Source organism: Scyliorhinus canicula, chromosome 7 (assembly GCF_902713615.1).
Source record: "Scyliorhinus canicula chromosome 7, sScyCan1.1, whole genome shotgun sequence".
Classification (NCBI taxonomy): Eukaryota; Metazoa; Chordata; class Chondrichthyes; order Carcharhiniformes; family Scyliorhinidae; genus Scyliorhinus; species Scyliorhinus canicula.
In genome coordinates this window covers 121,168,848-121,184,077 of record NC_052152.1, presented here as the reverse complement: position 1 = coordinate 121,184,077, position 15,230 = coordinate 121,168,848, and the positions used below count along the sequence as shown (strand labels likewise).

Genomic DNA, 15,230 nt, shown 5'->3' with positions numbered 1-15,230 from the left:
CAACGAGAAACATAGCCAGATTTGCTGGGTTCGGGTTTGACACTCAGGAGACTGACAAGCTGCAGCCGCATATTAGCCCTCCACTCCCGATACACACACATCCCAGCCAGCAAGATGTGTCATGGGAGCGAAATTGATATCTTTAAGAAATGGGTGTTTATCAAATAGCTGCAGTGATGTCAGTGTGTGTGTGTGTGTATGTGTGTGGAGCTGGGCTCTCTTTCTGTCTTTTACTTTTGTTTTGAGCTGGCAGCTGCTGTGTGTTTAGTTTCGTTTTCAGAGTTGGAGAGCGACATTCACAGCAAGAAGATATGATCACTCTCTCTGCAATCGAAAGAATGTCTCCAAATCACTTGATGACTTCACAGTAATACCTGTTTCTGCAGAGAATTTAAACCCGCTGTCTTTATTTCAAAAGGGTTTAACTTATGCATGGTGTTTGGGAAGTTATTAAGGGTTATCTATAATGTATTGTATCTGTGGAGTTACGTGTGTTGGTAGTTGATAAACTTTTACTGTGGCTTTATAAAATGTTAACTCGATTCATAGAACAAGAACAAAGAACAAAGAACAAAGAAAATTACAGCACAGGAACAGGCCCTTCGGCCCTCCCAGCCTGCGCCGATCCAGATCCTTTATCTAAACCTGTTGCCTGTTTTCCAAGCTCTACTTCTCTCTGTTCCCCACCCATTCATATATCTGTCCAGATGCATTTTAAATGCTGCTATCATTTAAGCTTGTTGCTATCCACCCTGCCCATACCTCTCATAATTTTGTAGACCTCAATCAGGTCTCTCCTCAACCTCTATCTTTCCAATGAAAACAATCCTAATCTACTCAACCTTTCTTTATAGCTAGCACCCTCCATACCAGGCAACATCCTGGTGAACCTGCTCTGCACCCTCTTTAAAGCATCCACATCCTTCTGGTAATGTGGCGACCAGAACTGCACGCAGTATTCCAAATGTGGCCTAACCAAAGTCCTATACAACTGTAACATGACCTGCCGACTCTTGTACTCAATACCCCGTCCGATGAAGGCAAGCATGCTGTATGCCTTCTTGACCACTCTATCGACCTGCGTTGCCATCTTCAGGGTACAATGGACCTGAACTCCCAGATCTCTCTGTACATGAATCTTCCCCAGGACTCTTCCATTGACCATATAGTCTGCTCTTGAGTTAGATCTTCCAAAATGCATCACCTCGCATTTGCCTGGATTGAACTCCATCTGCCATTTCTCTGCCCAACTCTCCAATCTATCTATATTTTGAGGTATTCTCTGACTGTCCACCTCGCTATCTGCAACTCCACCAATCTTAGTATCATCTGCAAACTTGCTCATCAGACCACTTATACCTTTGTCCAGATCATTTATGTATATCACAAACAACAGTGGTCCGAGCACGGATCCCTGTGGAACACCACTAGTCACCTTTCTCCATTTTGAGACACTCACTTCCACTACTACTCTCTGTCTCCTGTTGCCCAGCCAGTTCTTTATCCATCTAGCTAGTACACCCTGAACACCATACGACTTCACTTTTTCCATCAACCTGCCATGGGAAACTTTATCAAATGCTTTACTGAAGTCCATGTATATGACATCTACAGCCCTTCCCTCATCAATTAACTTTGTCACTTCCTCAAAGAATTCTATTAGGTTTGTAAGACATGACCTTCCCTGCAAAAAACCATGCTGCCTATCACTGATAAGTCTATTTTCTTCCATATGTGAATAGATCCTATCCCTCAGTATCTTCTCCAACAGTTTGCCTACCACTGACGTCGAGCTCATAATTCCCAGGATTATCCCTCCTACCCTTCTTAAACAAAGAGACAACATTAGCAATTCTCCAGTCCTCCGGGACCTCACCCGTGCTCAAGGATGCTGCAAAGATATCTGTTAAGGCCCCAGCTATTTCGTCCCTCGCTTCCCTCAGTTACCTGGGATAGATCCCATCCGGTCCTGGGGACTTGTCCACCTTAACATAGAACATAGAACAGTACAGCACAGAACAGGCCCTTCGGCCCTCAATGTTGTGCCGAGCCATGATCACCCTACTCAAACCCACGTATCCACCCTATACCCGTAAACCCTATACCCGTAAACCAACAACCCCCCCCCCCCCCCTTAACCTTACTTTTATTAGGACACTACGGGCAATTTAGCATGGCCAATCCACCTAACCCGCACATCTTTGGACTGTGGGAGGAAACCGGAGCACCCGGAGGAAACCCACGCACACAGGGGGAGGACGTGCAGACTCCACACAGACAGTGACCCAGCCGGGAATCGAACCTGGGACCCTGGAGCTGTGAAGCATTTATGCTAACCACCATGCTACCCTGCTGCTCCAAATGCCTTTTAGAATACCAAAAACCTCCCCCTTCCTTATGCCGACATGACCTAGAGTATTTAAACATCCATCCCTAGCCTCAACATCCATCATGTCCCTCTCCTTGGTGAATACCGATGCAAAGTACTCATTAAGAATCTCACTCATTTCCTCTGACTCCACGCATAAATTCCCTCTTTTGTCTTTGAGTGGGCCAATCCTTTCTCTAGTTATCCTCTTGCTCCTTATATACGAATAAAAGGCTTTGGGATTTTCCTTAACCCTGTTAGCCAAAGATATTTCATGACCCCTTTTAGCCCTCTTTATTGCGCGTTTGAGATTTGTCCTACTTTCCCGATATTCCTCCAAAGCTTCATCAGTTTTGAGTTGCCTCGATCTTATGTATGCTTCCTTTTTCATTTTAGCTAGTCTCACAATTCCACCCGTCATCCATGGTTCCCTAATCTTGCCATTTCTATCTCTCATTTTTACAGGAACATGTCTGTCCTGCACTCTAATCAACCTTTCCTTAAAAGACTCCCACATTTCAAATGTGGATTTACCCTTAAACAGCTGCTCCCAATCCACATTCCCGAGCTCCTGCCGAATTTTGTTATAGTTGGCCTTTCCCCAATTTAGCACTCTTGCTTTAGGACCACTCTCGTCTTTGTCCATGAATATTCTAAAACTTATGGAATTGTGATCGCTATTCCCAAAGTAACCGCCAACTGAAATGTCAACCACCTGGTCGGGATCATTCCCCAATACCAGGTCCAGTATGGCCCCTTCCTGAGTTGGACTATTTACATACTGCTCTAAAAAACTCTCCTGGATGCTCCTTACAAATTCTGCTCCATCTACACCTCCAACACCACACGAGTCCCATTCAATGTTGGGGAAGTTAAAATCTCCCATCACAACCACCCTATTGCTCCTACATTGTTCTATAATGTGTGTACATACTTGTACCTCTACTTCACGCTCGCTTTTGGGCGGTCTATCGTAAAGTCCCAACAATGTTACTGCACCCTTCCTATTTCTTAGCTCTATCCATATTGCCTCAGTGCTCGAATCCTCAATCGTGCCCTCCTTTATCACAGCTGTAATATCATCTCTGACCAGTAATGCAACTCCTCCCCCCCTTCTACCTCCCTCTCTATCCCTCCTGAAGCATCTATACCCTGGGATATTTAGTTGCCAGTCTTGCCCATCCCTCAGTCTCAGTAATCCAATAACATCATATTCCCAGGTACTAATCCAAGCCCTAAGTTCATCTGCCTTACCTGCTACACTTCTTGCATTAAAACAACTGCACCTCAGACCACCTGTCCCTTTGCGATCATCATCTCTTCCCTGTCTACTCTTCCCCTTAGTCAAATTGAGTTTATTATCCAGTACCTTGCTAGCTTTCGTTGCTGCTTCTTTACTGACCTCTAACTTCCTAATCTGGTTCCCATCCCCCTGCCACATTAGTTTAAAACCTCCCCAAAAGTGTTAGCAAAAGCACCCCCTAGGACATTGGTTCCAGTCCTGCCCAGGTGTAGACCATCCGGTTTGTAATGGCCCCACTGCCCCGAGAACCGGTTCCAATGTCCCAAACATCTGAACCCCACCCTCCTGCACCATCTCTCAAGCCACGTATTCATTCTGACTCTTCTTAAATTTCTACTCTGACTGTTTCGTGGAATAAACATTGTTCGTTTAAAAATACTTTTAGCTCTCTGTTGCATCACACCTATAAAGTGGGCCCTTATGCTCCCCATAACCAAAATCTATTAAAAGTTGTAGGTCAGGTGAACTCCATGATATACTATGGCGTTCTCTAAAGCCTGGCCCATAATAGATGGCAGTGAGTAGAGCGGCCCCCTGTTTCACGGACGCTGAACCCGAGATCCTGCTGGACGCCTTGGAGACAAGGCAGATGACCAAGTACCCCAGGTTGGGAAGGAGGCTGCAGCTGCTGCCATTCACTGTGCCTGGATGCAGGTGGCAGAAGACATGAGCACCATGGCAACACCGCGAGGACCAGCCAACAGTGCCGAAAAAAAACTCTTCAGGGTGGCCGTAACCACACCTTCCCCCCACTGGGAGGAAGGTCAAACCCCCATCCTGCACCACATACCGGCACCCATACTGCAGCCTTGGCCAGGTTCCCTGGCCACTAAACCACCAGCTATTCACCACCTGGGCTGCATGAGAACGACTATCTAACACTGTCCATTTTCCGTTCTCCCCATTGCCCCCACTCCTGACAGGAGAAAGCCAATCATAATCACCGGGAGAGGGAGAAGACTGGAGGGGGACCACCTAACCTCCGGCGATGTGTGATGTACGAGGTATGTTTTTTACATGGAGGGTAGTGGGTGCCTGGAACTCGCTGCCGGGGGAGGTAGTGGAAGCAGGGACAATAGTGACATTTAAGGGGCATCTTGACAAATACGAATATGATGGGAATAGAGGGATATGGTCCACGGAAGGGTAGGGTTTTTTAATTGAGGCAGCAAGTTCAGCACAGGCTTGGAGGGCTGAAGGGCCTGTTCCTGTGCTGAACTTTCCTTTGTTCTTTGTACATACACACTTCACTCCCTCCCCACAGGCATTCATCCCAGCCAGCAAGATGGCACTGGTTGCGCTGGAGACCATCCATCCCGCTGATGGGTCGGCTGGGGCCCAAGGGCACTTATGGGGGTGCCGTGGAAGGACGCCCATACGACCTTCCAGGCTGTGGAAATGGTGCTCCGTGGCCATCCATCCCGCAGCCCACCTGCCCCTTCCCCCGGTGCTGGCAGAAGCCCCCTGGCCGGCGGCCCGACTGTCAGCAAACTATGACGATGTTGGACACTTTCCGCACCCCCCTCTCTCTCCCTCAGCAGCCACGGCGCCTGTTTCAAGATTTTTAAAAGAAGAAGTGAACCTCGCCGTTGGGAATTCGCTCCAGTGGAGGCTGAGAATCGCCGGAGCCCCAGAGAATACCGGGTCAGCCCTATTAATTACATGCCAACGGCTTTTACTGTGTGTGTGGAGTTGAACATTTTGACGCCGCTGTCGAGGCACCGGAGAATTGTGATTTGGCGTGAAACCGGCGGCCACAGCAATTTCGGCAACAGAACTGATTCTCCGCCCAAAGAACGTTTCCCGATTCTAGCATCAGCCGATGGAGAATCCCACCCCCATGTTTTTAAAATAGTGTCCCAATTGCCACCTGCGTGGCCACTTGCTGGGCAGTTGGTTAGATCACAGGAGGCCACTAGATAAGGGCCGCTCCTATTAATTATATGGAGATTGGTCTTAAGTTGTGATTGTTGGTTTCTTGCTATGATAGGATCCTCATTTCGCCAATGGGAGTGGGCTGGTTAGATCGCAAACCGCTTGCCACCCGGCGTGGTTCTCAGTTTTAGCCTCTCTCGCGACCTAACAACCTCACCGCTCTCTTGCTTAAGCACAACGCGACCATTAAATCATGCCCTTGAAGTCAGAGACTTGAGGGGAGATGGGTGGTCTGTAAATCCAATTTTAAGAAAATATATGGACAAAGACTTGGGGGAAATGTAGTATTGGATTAATGTGCAGGAATGTGTAAATAATGTGACGTAAGAGGCACATGACCTAGAGTCGAGACTGAGAATGTTCCTAGATTCAGCAGAGTAAAATCTAGTCATGTATGTGTATATCATTCAGTTACATCAGATAAACCAGTTATTGTTTAGACATACCAATGTTTCGGCAATCATTCTCTAGACAGTCCAACCAATAACAACAATAACCAATGCATCTCTATCTCTTTCTACCTCTCTCCAGTGTCACGTGAGTGTCTATTTAAGAAAGGTTTTTGTCTTATCACATAGCTTCAGTGATGTCATTATGTGGGTGGAGCTGAGCTGTGGCTGGGAGTTTTACTTTTGTTTTTGACTGCCTGGACTTAAAGAGAAAAGAAGTATTTTCTCTGCCTTTCTCTGTTGTTATTTTTAAAAACTGGTCCAGTAAAAAATCACCTTGGTGATGCCCTTTGAGATGTAGTTGCTTTCTGGAAGGAATTCAAATCTGCTAGTTGAAAAGTGGAACAGTTTCAGTAACAACAGTATTAGTCAAGTGAGAATACAGTGTTCTGGGCCACATCTTTGAAAAGGGGTTTCTAGTTTTAATTGCATTTTATTATTGAATTGGAACAGTGAAGGGAGAATTCATTACGGGTTATACATAGAGGGCTGGTTTAGCTCGGTGGGCTAGACAGCTGGTTTATAATGCAGAACATGGCCAGCAGCGTGGGTTCAATTTCCGTACCGGCTGAGGATTCTGAATTCTCCCTCTTTGTACCCGAACAGGCGCCGGAATGTGGCAACTATGGGCTTTTCACAGTAACTTCATTGCAGTGTTAATGTAAGTGTACTTGTGACAATCCAAATATAATAATAATAGATTACTGTAGCTGTGTGGGGTCTTTATGTTTGTAATTGATAATGATTCTTGCTGTGTGTGTTTATACAAATGTTAACTAAATTCTTAGAATAAAGCTTGTTTTTTGATTAAAAGTGCCTAAGAAGTCTGTTGAATCACACCTGAAGGGAAGGCTCTTGTGCTCATTCTGGCCAAATTCAACATAAAGGTTGTAGGTCAGGTGGACTTCGTAATATACTTTGGCGTTTTTAAACCCCTGGCCCATTAAGGGCAGCACGGTAGCATTGTGGATAGCACAATTGCTTCACAGCTCCAGGGTCCCAGGATCGATTCCGGCTTGGGTCACTGTCTGTGCGGAGTCTGCACATCCTCCCTGTGTGTGCGTGGGTTTCCTCCGGGTCCTCCGGTTTCCTCCCACAGTCCAAAGATGTGCAGGTTAGGTGGAATGGCCATGATAAATTGCCCTTCGTGTCCAAAATTGCCCTTAGTGTTGGGTGGGGTTACTGGGTTATGGGGATAGGGTGGAGGTGTTGACCTCGGGTAGGATGCTCTTTCCAAGAGCCGGTGCAGACTCGATGGGCCGAATGGCCTCCTTCTGCACTGAAAATTCTATGATTAAAAATAACACTATCTATCTGTCTTTCATGCACAGAAACACAAACACATTGGCACAAACATAAAGGGTGTGGAAGTCACCAGGCACTGGGGTGTGTGTCTAATCTGATATTTAGTTTCCCCGCCTCCCCCCCGACAATTTCCTTGTGAATTCATACATACCAGAATCTGAAAAGGGGCTCCAGGTATAAAGAAGCGTTTTGTCTTTGTTAGGTTAATGGTATAACTCAAATTCCCATTCCTTTGCTTTTCTTCTTTGGAAGCTGCATAACAGGACACAAAACAGTTTTCATTTTTTGATTAATTATAACATACTGCATACTTTTCTCAAGATCTCCTTTAAGTATGCATGGCACGGTCTGTGGGCACCAATATTTGGGCCTATGCCATCTGCCTCAGCAAGACAAAACTAGCTTAAAAGTGGAATATGTAACCCTATATAAGGTGAAAGATATTGATGCATTTAAGGGGAAACCCATGAGGGAGAAAAGAATAGAAAGATATGTTGATGGGGTTAAATGAAGAAGGGAGATTCGGGAGGGGCTGAAACATTACCATGGACTGGGTTGGCCAAATGGGCAGATTCTGTGTCACAGCACTACTTTAGTAATTCTTTGTAAATAACAACAAAGTCAAAACCCAAAAGACAAGTAACCATAATTTGATTTCATTTAAAAACCCAGATTCATTCTGTCTACACCTCCTGCTGCCTCAGGAAGGCAGACAGCATTGTCAGAGACCCCTCACACCAGGCTTTGCCCTCTTCCAGACCCTTCCGTCAGGCAGAAGGTACAAAACTCTGAACACCTGCACATTCAGACTTAGGAACAGCTTCTTCCCCACAGCTACAAGACTCCTCAACGACTCTCCCTTGGACTGATGTGTTCCCTGTAAGAACACTATTCACAATGCCCTCTGCTGCTCTTGCTCATGTATTGCTTGCTTGGCCCTGGTTCCACACTGTGACCAATCACTATTTGATGATGTACCACTGTCAATGTACTGTGTCAATTATTCTTTTGTCTACTATGTATGTACTGTGTACGTTCCCTTGGCCGCAGGAAAATACTTTTTGCTGTTCTTGGTACATGTGAAAATAAATATCAATCTATCAATCAATCAAACACCTTCATGGATCAAAATCCTGTAAAGTTTGAAAGTCAGTTGAAAGCGTAGCCAGTACAGTGCTGAGTTGAATTTCAGGTGTAACAAGTAACAAGTAAGGGTCTTGTTCATATACGTTTCAGACTTGGGAGATTCCATGGAACCTATAACCATGAGGGCAGTAGACTGGAATGAACAGGAGGGACAGGCAGGGAAGTGGAGTTGAGGCCATAATCAGATCAGATTGAATGGCAATGCAGGATTGACAGACCAGAGGGCCTACTCCTTCTCCTAGTTTGCACTGAGTGCTGAGCTTGTGGCATTTGAGTGCTACAGTGAGAGTTTGGTGACTGAGGGAGTATAAGGGTTATTTAAAGTCTAGTATTTCTTTTATTTAGTTAATTAACTTAAAAGTTGCTGTTTGGTCTATAAGAAGGTGAATTTTGAATCAGCTTTAAACAAGGTTCTACTTGGACTTACTTGCAGCTGGAGCTTGTTAATTAGTTAATTGCATTAGGCCAGTTTTTAGAAGCTAGAGTCACAGTATAAATAGGGGCTAGATACAGTGCAGACTTTGTTTGCACTGAGTGCTGAGCTTGTGGCATTTGAGTGCTACAGTGAGAGTTTTGGTGACTGAGGGAGTGCTGAGCTTGTGGCATTTGAGTGCTACAGTGAGAGTTTGGTGACTGAGGGAGTGCTGAGCTTGTGGCATTTGAGTGCTACAGTGAGAGTTTGGTGACTGAGGGAGTTAGGTGAGGAGGGAGTAAGGTGCTCCTTACATTTCATTTCCTATATTTATCAAAGAGCGTGAAGGGAACCAGGAGTTTAGAGTACAGCTGACTGGGAGCAGAGTCGGAGGGCGGAGGTCCAGTTGGTCCACAGGGCAGCTAATTCTGTAAAGTAAGAGGGGATGGAGGCTAGGGCAGTTGCATGCTCCTCCTGTAGGATGTGGGTGGTGAGGGATACCACTGGTGTCCCCGCTGACTATACCTGCGGGAAGTGCACCCAACTCCAGCTCCTCAGAGGACCGTGTTAAGGTACTGGAGCTGGAGCTGGATGAACTTCGGATCATCCGGGAGGCAGAGGGGGTCATAGAGAAGAGTTACAGGGAGGTAGCCACACCAAAGGTACTGGACAAGAGTAGCTGGGTTACAGTCAGGGGAAAGAAAACTAACAGGCAGACAGTGCAGGGATCCCTCGTGGCCATTCCCCTTCAAACAAGTATACCGTTTTGGATGCTGTTGGGGGGGATGACCTACCGGGGGAAGGCCCCAGCGGCCAGGTCTCTGGCACTGAGTCTGGCTCTGGGGCTCAGAAGGGAAGGGGGGAGCATAGAAAAGCAATAGTAATAGGAGATTCAATGGTTAGGGGAATAGATAGGAGATTCTGTGGTCGCGAGCGAGACTCCCGAAAGGTATGTTGCCTCCCGGGTGCCAGGGCCAGGGATGTCTCTGATCGTGTCTTCAGGATCTTGAAGGGGGAGGGTGAGCAGCCAGAAGTCGTGGTGCACATTGGTACCAACGATGTAGGTAGGAAAAAGGGTGTGGAGGTAATAAACAAGTTTAGGGAGTTAGGCTGGAAGTTAAGGGCCAGGACAGACAGAGTTGTCATCTCTGGTTTGTTGCCGGTGCCACGTGATAGCGAGGCTAGGAATAGGGAGAGAGTGCAGTTGAACACGTGGCTGCAGGAATGGTGTAGGAGGGAGGGCTTCAGGTATTTGGATAATTGGAGCGCATTCTGGGGAAGGTGGGACCTGTACAAGCAGGACGGGTTGCATCTGAACCAGAGGGGCACCAATATCCTGGGGGGGAGGTTTTCTAGTACTCTTCGGGAGGGTTTAAACTAATTTGGCAGGGGAATGGGAACCGGATCTGTAGTCCAGCAACTAAGGTAGACGATAGTCAGGACGCCAAAGCACGTAGTGATGCAGTGGGGAAGGTAACAATGACAAAGGAGAGTACTTGCAGGCAAGGAGATGGGTTGAAGTGTGTATACTTTAATGCAAGAAGCATCAGGAATAAGGTGGGTGAACTTAATGCATGGATCGGTACTTGGGACTACGATGTGGTGGCCATCACGGAAACTTGGATAGAAGAGGGGCAGAAATGGTTGTTGGAGGTCCCTGGTTATAGATGTTTCAACAAGATTAGGGAGGATGGTAAAAGAGGTGGGGGGGGGTGGCATTGTTAATTAGAGATAGTATAACAGCTGCAGAAAGGCAGTTCGAGGGGGATCTGCCTACTGAGGTAATATGGGTTGAAGTTAGAAATAGGAAAGGAGCAGTCACCTTGTTGGGAGTGTTCTATAGGCCCCCCAATAGCAGCAGAGATGTGGAGGAACAGATTGGGAAACAGATTCTGGAAAGGTGCAGAAGTCACAGGGTAGTAGTCATGGGCGACTTCAACTTCCCAAACATTGAGTGGAAACTCTTTAGATCAAATAGTTTGGATGGGGTAGTGTTTGTGCAGTGTGTCCAGGAAGCTTTTCTAACACAGTATGTAGATTGTCCGACCAGAGGGGAGGCCATATTGGATTTAGTACTTGGTAATGAACCAGGGCAGGTGATAGATTTGTTAGTGGGGGAGCATTTTGGAGGTAGTGACCACAATTCTGTGACTTTCACTTTAGTAATGGAGAGGGATAGGTGCGAGCAACAGGGCAAGGTTTATAATTGGGGGAAGGGTAAATACAATGCTGTCAGACAAGAATTGAAGTGCAGAAGTTGGGAACATAGGCTGTCAGGGAAGGACACAAGTGAAATGTGGAACTTGTTCAAGGATCAGGTACTGCGTGTCTTTGATATGTATGTCCCTGTCAGGCAGGGAAGAGATGGTCGAGTGAGGGAACCATGGTTGACAAGAGAGGTTGAATGTCTTGTTAAGAGGAAGAAGGAGACTTATGTAAGGCTGAAGAAACAAGGTTCAGACAGGGCGCTGGAGGGATACAAGATAGCCAGGAGGGAACTGAAGAAAGGGATTAGGAGAGCTAAGAGAGGGCATGAAAAATCTTTGGCGGGTAGGATCAGGGAAAACCCCAAGGCCTTTTACACATACGTGAGAAATATGAGAATGACTAGAGTGAGAGTAGGTCCGATTAAGGACAGTAGCGGGAGATTGTGTATTGAGTCTGAAGAGATAGGAGAGGTCTTGAACAAGTATTTTTCTTCAGTATTTACAAATGAGAGGGGCCATATTGTTGGAGAGGACAGCGTGAAGCAGACTGATAAGCTTGAGGAGATACTTGTCAGGAAGGAAGATGTGTTGCGCGTTTTGAAAAACTTGAGGATAGACAAGTCCCCCGGGCCTGACGGGATATATCCAAGGATTCTATGGGAAGCAAGAAATGAAATTGCAGAGCCGTTGGCAATGATCTTTTCGTCCTCGCTGTCAACAGGGGTGGTACCAGAGGATTGGAGAGTGGCGAATGTCGTGCCCCTGTTCAAAAAAGGGAATAGGGATAACCCTGGGAATTACAGGCCAGTTAGTCTTACTTCGGTGGTAGGCAAAGTAATGGAAAGGGTACTGAGGGATAGGATTTCTGAGCATCTGGAAAGGCATTGCTTGATTAGGGATAGTCAGCACGGATTTGTGAGGGGTAGGTCTTGCCTTACAAGTCTTATTGAATTCTTTGAGGAGGTGACCAAGCATGTGGATGAAGGTAAAGCAGTGGATGTAGTGTACATGGATTTTAGTAAGGCATTTGATAAGGTTCCCCATGGTAGGCTTATGCAGAAAGTAAGGAGGCATGGGATAGTGGGAAATTTGGCCAGTTGGATAACAAACTGGCTAACCGATAGAAGACAGAGAGTTGTGGTGGATGGCAAATATTCAGCCTGGAGCCCAGTTATCAGTGGCGTACCACAGGGATCAGTTCTGGGTCCTCTGCTATTTGTGATTTTCATTAACGACTTGGATGAGGGAGTTGAAGGGTGGGTCAGTAAATTTGCAGATGATACAAAGATTGGTGGAGTTGTGGATAGTGAGGAGGGCTGTTGTCGGCTTCAAAGAGACATAGATAGAATGCAGAGCTGGGCTGAGAAGTGGCAGATGGAGTTTAACCCTGACAAGTGTGAGGTTGTCCATTTTGGAAGGACAAATCTGAATGCGGAATACAGGGTTAATGGTAGGGTTCTTGGCAATGTGGAGGAGCAGAGAGATCTTGGGGTCTATGTTCATTGTTCTTTGAAAGTTGCCACTCAAGTGGATAGAGCTGTGAAGAAGGCCTATGGTGTGCTACCGTTCATTAGCAGAGGGATTGAATTTAAGAGCCGTGAGGTGATGATGCAGCTGTACAAAACCTTGGTCAGGCCACATTTGGAGTACTGTGTGCAGTTCTGGTCACCTCATTTTAGGAAGGATGTGGAAGCTTTGGAAAAGGTGCAGAGGAGATTTACCAGGATGTTGCCTGGAATGGAGAGTAGGTCATACGAGGAAAGATTGAGGGTGCTGGGCCTTTTCTCATTGGAACGGAGAAGGATGAGGGGCGACTTGATAGAGGTTTATAAGATGATCAGGGGAATAGATAGAGTAGATAGTCAGAGACTTTTTCCCCGGGTGGAACACACCATTACAAGGGGACATAAATTTAAGATAAATGGTGGAAGATATAGAGGGGATGTCAGAGGTAGGTTCTTTACCCAGAGAGTAGTGGGGGATGGAATGCACTGCCTGTGGTAGTAGTTGAGTCGGAAAATTTATGGACCTTCAAACGGCTATTGGATAGGTACTTGGATTAGGGTAGAATAATGGGGTGTAGGTTAACTTCTTAAGGGCAGCACGGTAGCATTGTGGATAGCACAATTGCTTCACAGCTCCAGGGTCCCAAGTTCGATTCCGGCTTGGGTCACTGTCTGTGTGGAGTCTGCACATCCTCCCCGTGACTGCGTGGGTTTCCTCCGGGTGCTCCGGTTTCCTCCCACAGTCCAAAGATGTGCAGGTTGGGTGGATTGGCCATGACAAATTGTCCAAAATTCTATGATTAACCTAGGACAAAAGTTCGGCGCAACATCGTGGGCCGAAGGGCCTGTTCTGTGCAGTATTTCTCTATCTATTTCTGTTCTTATACCCCTCAGAGAAGCTTTGTGGTGCAGTGGGTAATGTCCCTGGCTCTGAGCCAGAAGCTCCAGGATTGAGCCCCACTCCAGGACTTGATGGTGACTGAAGGTGCGTTCGCGGCCAAACAGGTTGATTATCAGCCTATAAATCCTTCTAACATTCCTATAGCAGGCAGTAAGAGTGGGAGAGACTCCTGGGTGAGCCATGCTTGATGCAGACTGGCACTGCCCAATCTGTAGACTCTTTAACTCCAGGCTAGCACATGTTCCAGGAGAAAGAAGCTCTGGAAGATGTAGGTTGTGCTCCGTTTACCTCATGCGTCTATGGATGTGCAAAATCTTTTAAGTCAATGTTACTGCAATGTCTGCAGTTCTCATTTCTGGATTTCTTAGTCAAAGACATAACTCTAAAATTTGACAATTGACAGAAATGTTGTTGGTCATTGTCTGAGAGCTAATAATAAAGTAGAGAGGAAGGTGCTGTTTCGATTAGCAGGAGGAAGCAAAGAACACAGATTCAATTTAATTGGGAAAACCAATCTGAGTGGAGATGAGAAGAAATGCAAGATGCTATGATCTGGGATGGCCCACTTGAGATGATGCTGGAAGCAGATTCAATAATAACTTTCAGAAGGGAATTGAATAAAGGCTTGAAAAGGGAAAGGTTTGCACGGCTATTGGAAAAACAGAGCGGGTGAGTCTAATCAAATAACTCTTTTGAAGAACTTGAACGCGCACGATGGGCTGAATGGTCTTCTGCACTGTGAGAGTCTACGGGCAAAGCCAATAAATGGGTAGCATCAGATCAGTCCATTCAACCCTTTGTCTGACATTCATTGCATCAGTGGATCCAAATATCTATTGCTGTGTAGAGTGGATAGTGACCCAATACCCTCAATCTCATGTGATTTTCTAGATTGTATGAAATGTTTGACTGTAAATGGAATATTAAATGTATTACTAAGGTGGGCAGCACGGTGGCACAGTGGGTAGCATTGCTGCCTACGGCGCTGAGGACCCAGGTTTGAATCCCGGCCCTGGGTCACTATCCATGTGGAGTTTGCACGTTCTCCCCGTGCCTGCGTGGGTTTCACCCCCACAACCCAAAAATGTGCAGGTTAGATGGATTGACCATGCTAAATTTCCCCTTAATTGGAAAAAAATAATTGGATACGCTTAATTTATTTAAAAAAAAATAAAATGTATTACTATGGTGGGTATACACTAAAGAAAACACATGGATTGATTAAGTAGTAAGGTTAGTATCAAGCACACATAAAGACTAGCAGGACACTGGGTAATGGTAGGTTGGAAGCAGAGATATATAATGCTGCACTCTATAAATAAGCTTACTTTCAAGAAAAAGATTTGTGTCTTGTTTCTTAGAATTTACAGTGCAGAAGGATGCCATTTGGCCCATCGAGTCTGCACCAGCCCATGGAATGATCACCCTACCTAAACCCACATCTCTACCCTATCCCCGTAACCCAGTAACTCCATCTAACCTTTTTTTGGACACTAAGGGCATTTGTCATGGCCAATCCACCTAAACTGCACATCTTTGGACTGTGGGAGGAAACCAGAGCACCCCGAGGAAACCCACGCAGACACGGGGAAAACGTGCAGACGCCACACAGACAGAGACCCAAGCCGGGAATTGAACCTGGGACACTGCAGCTGTGAAGCAACTGTGCTAACCATTGTGCTACCGTACCGCCCTTTCA

At 46.3% G+C, this 15,230-nt stretch overlaps 1 protein-coding gene across 2 annotated transcripts in view; it reads right to left on the bottom strand.

The window, feature by feature from the left end:
• LOC119969329 (complement C4-B-like) overlaps nucleotides 1–15,230 on the bottom strand; it is a 132,236-nt gene that overhangs the window by 54,472 nt on the left and 62,534 nt on the right. For both annotated transcript variants that reach the window (XM_038802826.1, XM_038802827.1), the window contains exon 7: nucleotides 7,512–7,612. In XM_038802826.1, coding sequence (XP_038658754.1) covers nucleotides 7,512–7,612 — 101 coding nt within the window. The remainder of the gene's footprint in view (nucleotides 1–7,511; nucleotides 7,613–15,230) is intronic.